Source organism: Frankliniella occidentalis, unplaced genomic scaffold, assembly GCF_000697945.3.
Source record: "Frankliniella occidentalis isolate FOCC.00 unplaced genomic scaffold, Focc_3.1 Scaffold1, whole genome shotgun sequence".
NCBI lineage: Eukaryota > Metazoa > Arthropoda > Insecta > Thysanoptera > Thripidae > Frankliniella > Frankliniella occidentalis.
The window spans coordinates 4,543,774-4,550,513 of record NW_026267131.1 but is presented as its reverse complement, the minus strand read 5'-3'; the positions used below and the strand labels follow the sequence as shown (position 1 = coordinate 4,550,513).

Genomic DNA, 6,740 nt, shown 5'->3' with positions numbered 1-6,740 from the left:
CCCTCCCGCAGCACACCCCGCCCGGCCCGGCTCCGCCCCGTCCAACCGGCGCCAGCGGAGGTTGAGCTCGGCGTGGCGGTAGCCTCACGCGCACTTTCTCCCCGCGTCGCCATCCTGACCTGACCGGAAGTATCGACGGCCCGCGTCAGTGGCACCGGAAGCCCTCGAGAATAACTGCTCGCGCCCCCGCCGCCACCCGTCAGGGCTGCGGCCACGGCGAGTGGTGCTACAAGCCCACACCACAGCTCCAGGATTAGAAAACAAACAGTTCGTGGGCCTCACGGAGGGATCATCCGAAAAGTACGTCCGTCATACGCCGTTTCACGTACCTGCACATAATTTCATCCCCTGCAAGCTGCTAGGCTACCTCTCAAAGCGCCTTGTGGGTAGACAACATCTTGCCTGTAGTGCACGCGTGTAATGCGGGGTGGCCTATCACGAGTCTCGCAGGCGCCAAGCTCCCGTAATTTGCCGAACGAATCTGAGAAGAATGGACGTAGTTTACATAGAGGATACCTAATCCGACCGACCACCGACCTTTCAAGTAGATTACATTTTATAATGATTTAATTGCATGGACGGGTCATGATCAGCAGCTAAATGAAATTTGTTGACTTTTTTTTTTACTCGTTCAGTAAGTCAGCATTCAACAGTCAGTCAGTCAGTCAGTCAGTCAGTCAGTCAGTCAGTCAGTCAGTCAGTCAGTCAGTCAGTCAGTCAGTCAGTCAGTCAGTCAGTCAGACGGACAGTCGGACGGACAGTCAGACAGTCACACCGACAGAGAGACAGACAGTCCAGGGCGTCCCGTGCAAATTGCTTTTTCCACGACCGATAGGCCCGAGAGAGGTCGCCACCTCGGTCGCCACGGCTGAGTGGCCTGGCCGCGCCCCGGAGGAGTGGCTGCGGGGCGGGCGGAGGTGAGGTCCTCTTCTTGATCTTGTTCTTCTCCTCTCCTCCTTCGTGTTGCAGAAGTGCGGCGCGCGGGCGATGCAGCAGGCGGTGGGATGAGGGACCGCCCGGGTCACCGCGCTCTGCGGGGATTGGATCGAGACCGCATCGAGTCCTTCAGGGACCTCAAGGACCTCAAGGAGCACTTCCCCAGGCGACTGCGCGACCCCTGGCGCGACACCAAGTTCTGTGAGTGAGCGCGCAGCGCACAGCGCGCCGCCGTCGCGACGTTTTCACACCACGAGCACTTATATATTTCATGCCCTTCTATACCATCGGACTTACCCATTCTCACAGTCTTTTGGTCACACTCTTCGGACCACAACACAGCGAACTTGTGTGGTAATGTTTCAATCTCGGTCTACATAGCACCCGTAAATAGTTGGGGTTGTTCAGTCACGAAAACAAAGACGTGCTCTAAAGATAAATAAGTATCTGAAACGTTTTGTTGCATTCACTTGTTTACGCTACACTCTCTTCGGTCGTCGTTTTCAACTGAAAGTCGTGACATTCGCAGCCCTTCTAGCCGGGGCCTCGTCGGAGCCTCCGTCACCGGACCCCGGACCTCAGGCCAGTGGCCAGGACGACCCGCCACTCACGCCGCCCGCGCCGCCGACGCACCATGCCGGCCCCTCGACGCCCACCTCCGCCGCGCCGGCGGCCGCGACCACGCCCGCCCTGAGGGACGCCCCGCAGGGTGGCGTCCTCCACGGCGGCGGCGGCCTCCAGCGGGCGGCGGCCGCCGCCACCCCGGACGACCTGATGCAGGTGCTGGAGCGGTCCTCGGGCAGCACGTCGTCGGGGACGTCCGACCTGTCGGGCCTGCTGCTGTCGCCGCGCTCCGGCCTCACGCGCCGCTCCGTGTCCGAGCGCGTCCTCATCCCGGAGGACGACGCGCACGCCGGCACGCCGTCGCCGCCCGCGCCGCCCTCCTCGGAGCGCGAGAAGCGCGCCATGCTCCGGCGCAACCTCACGCAGATCCTGAGCTGCGTCTACGCCGTGTTCATCGTCACCCTGGGCGTGGTCGTCTACATCAGCAGCCTGGTCGCCGGCAAGTCGCCCATCCTGGCCGAGGTGAGCCACCTGGAGCGGGCGGTGCGCGCTGCATCGCGGAAGCGCGAGGGGAGGAGGCGAGAGGCGCCCCTCGCGTGTAAGCGATGCCGTGCGTGAAGGCAGGCGCGCGCGCCGCGCCGCCCCGACCGGCTGCCCGCGCGGCGCACTCAAGCACGCCCGTTGTTGTGTTCGCAGGCATTTAGTCTTTACCTGGTGGGGCTCGGCCTGCTCTACCTCGTCTTCCTGTACACGGACATCCGCCGCTACCTAAACCGACTCAAGGCACGCCAGGCCTTTCTGCTCTCGCCGCCGCCCAACGGTGAGAGGAGATGTCGTCCGGCTCGGCGGCTCGGCCCGCACGACCACCTTCTCATCACGGCCCTGCGGTGCCCTGCCGGGCCCCGCCCCTTCACCCCCCTGTCCTAATGATGATGACGTAATGCTCGCAGTGACAGCCGAGAGCAAGGCGCCCCGGCCCGCCGTCCCCCCAGGCCCCGCCGGCCCGGGCTCGCAGCCCCACCGGCCTTCCCTGCCCCGGCCGCGGCCGCCCCTCAGGCCCGTGCCCCACGACTACTGCTTCAGCGACGCCAGTCACGCCGCCAGCTTCTACCTCAAGGTGCGGAGTGAAACGAGTTTATATACCGCCTTGATTAATGACAGCACATCAAAAAGCAACCGCTGTGTAGCCCAGCCCCATGACGGTGTAGTATGAAGATGGCCCGAGTTCGTCTCTTGCGTGCCTTTTTATTCCAACATGTAAGAGTTACCCTGGTGCGTTTTCTATTAAATATCCTTCTGCTACAGGTTGGCGCGGCCGGCTTTTGCTTCGGCCACCTAGTGCACTCGTCGCTTCTGTTGGCCTACCAGGCCATGTTCCTCATCCAGGACCCGGACGAGTTCTCCAAGTGCGCCTCGCCCGCCACTCTGGTCCTGGACATCCTCTACCCCGTCTACTCCTTCCTGCAGCTATTCTTCATCTTTAAATACTCCAATGTAAACGCGAGGCTGCTGATTCTCGTCGCGTCAGGTCCCATAAACCAAACATTAACGTTATCCACGCCTCATTCCCCCCCCCCCCCCCCCCCCCTGCAGGTGATCATCAACAGGTGCGAGGAGCTGGCGCGGTTCGCCCTGATGCACTGCCTGGCGTCCAGCCTGTGCTTCTGGGTGTGGACCATCCTGAGGGAGACGATGGACTCGCTGGCGCACTACGACCACCAGGACGCCCCGCACGAGCACCTGGAGCAGCCCGAGGACGTCCTCCTGGACTACGACACCGACTACCCGGCGGCGCCCCTGGCCGCGCCCCTCGGATCCACCCACGCGCCGACGGCCGGCACCGGGCCAGTGGCCATGCCCCTCACCACGTACCACAAGCGTACGCCTCGCTTTGTGACATTATTTTCCGAGCGGCCCATCTGGAAAAGTGCATTTTCTTGATGCGGATATGCGTGGGGTGTGTTTGCAGGCGGTGCTCTGGATCTGGTCAAGTTCATGAACGCCTCGTCGCTGGGCTCGTCCGAATGCCGGGCGTCCACGCAGCTGTCTACCGTGCTCGACAGCCTGTCGCCCTACCTCTACCCGTTCACCATCGAGTACAGCATCCTCGTCGGTCTGCAAACATTTAGACAGGGACTCAAAATCAGCATTAGGTCCAAACCCCAATAGTAAGACCAAACGAAACCATTTCGATTTTTGTTTTGTTTTGTTCTGCGTGCAGTTGGCGTGCTGTTCGTCATCTGGCAGAACATTGGCAACTGCAGCAACGCGGTGGAGGAGGCCGCGGAGGCCGACGGTAAGGTGAGCAGCGCGGCGAGCACGTCGAGCGCAAGCAGCACTGCTAGCAGCAGGGGCTCGACGGCGTCCCTGTGCCGCCCGCCGCCCATGTCGCCACAGAGCGGCTTCGTGAGCAACGTGGTGCTGCACGCCGACTGCCACTCGGCCAACAAGGGGCTCTTCGCCGGCCTCATCGTGCTGGTGGGGGCCGCCATCTCCATCATCCTGTTCCTCCTCGCCATGGCAGACAGGCGAGTCACAGTTACATTAGAGATTTTAATTTTCTAGATAGGCATTGGCGGGAAATTTTCCGAGATTTTCTTTTTAATTTTGAAAAGTTTTATTTTTTTTTCTATTTTGCTGGTAATATTTTATCCATTTTTTTACGGAGAAGTTTCAAATTTTTACGGAAAAATTTTGAACTGTAAAATTTCTGAACCTAATGAATATTACAATGTTACAAAATGTCAACAATGTTGCAAAAAAAAAGAACAACGCAGTTTTAATAATGACACAATCGGAAGTTTGAAATCAATAACCTCACGTATTAATTGTGGTATGGTGACAGTGAGTACATGGAGGTCGGGCTGACGGTCAACTCGGTGACGGAGCTGACGCTGCTGGCGCTCATGACGGTCGCCGTGATGGCGGCGTACTGTCGCCTCGCCAAGCTGGACGTGGTGCGCCGCTCCTCCGCCTCCGTCTCGCTGCTCGACCACCTGCTCCTCTTCCTCTGCATCCCGGCCTTCTTCCTCTACGCCATCTTCAGCATCGTGCCCGCCCTGGAGCAGCGTTCCTACTTGTCCATCACCACCATCTTGCTGCAGGTCAGTCACACTACTTCTGCATGCACGATGGTAGGTTGGATAAGGGGCCGTTCAGACAATGAGGGGGGGGGGGGATCTAAAGATAATGGAGTAGTCTCAAAAAGATCAGGACCGTCAGTAGAGTCCAAGAAGGCCCCATGACATTTCTACCTCGTGTGGGGTACGGGTACAATTATCATGGGATTCCCTCGGACTCCAGTGACAGTCGAACATGTTGGGTGTCTCATATGTCAACTTCTTTTCTCACATTTTCATCGCAGATTCCGCACGTCTGCATTTGTTGTTTTTTCGACCCAGTTTTTTTTTTCCCCCGCCCCAGGTGACCCAGGTGCTGGTGCAGACCCCCTTCATCATGGACGGCATGCGCCGCTGCAGCAACTGCGTCAAGCTGCGCCTGCAGAAGCCCGGCCGGGAGCTGGTCACGTTCCTCATCGTCTGCAACGTGGCCCTGTGGATCACGGACACGTTCGAGATCAAGTCGGTGGACGCGCGCGACCACCGTGCCGACTACTACGGCCGCGTGCTCTGGACCATGATCTCGCACGCCACCGTGCCCCTCACCATGCTCTACCGCTTCCACTCGTCGGGCTGCCTCGTGCACATCTGGAAGTCGGCCTACGAGGCGGACCGGCTGCACTAAGGCAACGTGCACTTTTTTCGAGACGAATTCTACGTGGTTGTTGTTTTTTTTCCCGATGGTATTCCGATAAATTTTGAGAGTCTCTTTGCATCTCCCTTGTAAGTGGAGGGGGACTGGCCTCGAGCGTCTAGCTGCTAGACTCTAGCACATGCGGCCAGATAAATTTTGAAGTCATGTTGAAATGGCCCCCCGTCAGTGTGACAAGCAGCACCGCTCTCAAACATAATTCATCAACTATGTATTGTTATAATTTGTTACGTTCTTGTGTAAGCGAAGACCCTTATTTGTTTCGTTGATGAGAAAAGATTTATAATTGTATGTATAACGTTGTCTGTTTTATTTATTTTTTAAGAGCGGCGTCACTCAGGTAGCCAATAAAGTATTGCATTATAGGGTTGGCAGCACCGGTCATGTCGCTTTCCGTGCGTTGTGTCATTCCATGTGTTCCTTGTTCCTATTTCATTGTGTCCGTTATGTTTTGTTTTATTTTGGAGATTTTTTCTGTCAGTGTGTAGTGAATAAACACAAGTAAATTTTATAAAAACTTAAAGATACTTTGCCGTGGTTTCAAAAGTAACTGAACTCTTCGTTGGTGCCACTAAGTCCGCGTCGGGTTGAGGTTATTGGACGTCCGAAGAGTACCCGTAACGTGTCGTGGAGAGAAGGGCAACAGCAGGCGCGCTGTTACATACTCATTCAATGGACAGCTCTGGAAATAGGTGAGTGGTGTACTGTTTATAGTCCGGCCAGCCAAAGGTGACGTTTTGACGGTTTTTGTGACACGCTTCGACCGTTACGACGCTTGCGGGGAGTGGGCCGGGATGCGAGTTAGGTTCGGGTTTCGTTTCCCTCCCAGGTAGTAGAGCAGCATAAAATGTGCATTTTGTGTTCAATCTTTAAAGCGTCTAAAACGCGTGTAGGCGTCTAATGTGCGCGTACATGCGCCTAAAATGCGCGTTTCAGCTGGGGCATAAAATGCGGTTCGAATGCAGTTTCCTCACTGTAAGAATAGCTGTACTGCCCTGTCCTTTTTTAATGTCCGGTGTGAACAAAATAATATTTTGGAAAAAAAATAACAGCAAAGGGGCAGCTATGCCTTTATGATTATAATCAAAAGGACGATCAAAAAACACCCCAAAGCCTGGAAACTTCTACGACTAATTTAATAATACGAAAGAGCCCCTGGTCAGCACCTCACTTCTGGGGCTGTCGGTCACAAATCCCCAAACAGCCTTACCTCCCCTCTCTTCTCTGCCGCACCGGTCCCAAAGTCTCTCCCGACAAACTGATCCCCTTTGCAGCCTCATCCCCGGCTTAGACTCGCCCGCCTATAACTGAGCAGCAACTGTTCCGCTAATTTCACCGCGTGAGCCTACAACTTTGAGGAAGCCCCGTACATGAGAGACATTGCCGGGGGTGGTGGTGGAGGGGCGCCTCGTCAACCCTAGGAGACGGCACCCTGGTCGGGGTAGAGCGGAGGGCGGAGGGCTCCGCGG

The 6,740-nt window shown here is 56.8% G+C and overlaps 2 protein-coding genes across 2 annotated transcripts in view; both read left to right on the top strand.

Moving 5' to 3' along the window:
* The first annotated feature begins 973 nt into the window (after positions 1-973).
* Positions 974-5,788, top strand: LOC113205716 (proton channel OtopLc-like). The gene is made up of 10 exons (XM_052265243.1): positions 974-1,137; positions 1,466-2,022; positions 2,197-2,320; positions 2,451-2,617; positions 2,806-2,994; positions 3,094-3,379; positions 3,470-3,613; positions 3,722-4,028; positions 4,346-4,604; positions 4,924-5,788. The coding sequence occupies exons 1-10, from the start codon at positions 1,005-1,007 to the stop codon at positions 5,242-5,244; spliced, it is 2,487 nt and encodes an 828-aa protein (XP_052121203.1). The 5' UTR covers positions 974-1,004; the 3' UTR covers positions 5,245-5,788.
* LOC113205697 (uncharacterized) overlaps positions 5,692-6,740 on the top strand; it is a 310,184-nt gene continuing 309,135 nt past the window's right edge. The window contains exon 1 of the mRNA XM_026421408.2: positions 5,692-5,963. The gene's annotated coding sequence lies outside the window, so the exon portion shown is untranslated. The remainder of the gene's footprint in view (positions 5,964-6,740) is intronic.

What these genes read in the sequence shown, in the direction of transcription:
- LOC113205716 (XM_052265243.1), top strand. Translation starts at nt 1,005, where the DNA reads ATGAGGGACCGCCCGGGTCACCGCGCTCTGCGGGGATTGGATCGAGAC. An exon ending in CCTCACCACGTACCACAAGC is followed by an intron (nt 3,380 to 3,469) that starts GTACGCCTCGCT and finishes GTGTGTTTGCAG; the next exon opens with GCGGTGCTCTGGATCTGGTC. An exon ending in CGAGTACAGCATCCTCGTCG is followed by an intron (nt 3,614 to 3,721) that starts GTCTGCAAACAT and finishes TTCTGCGTGCAG; the next exon opens with TTGGCGTGCTGTTCGTCATC.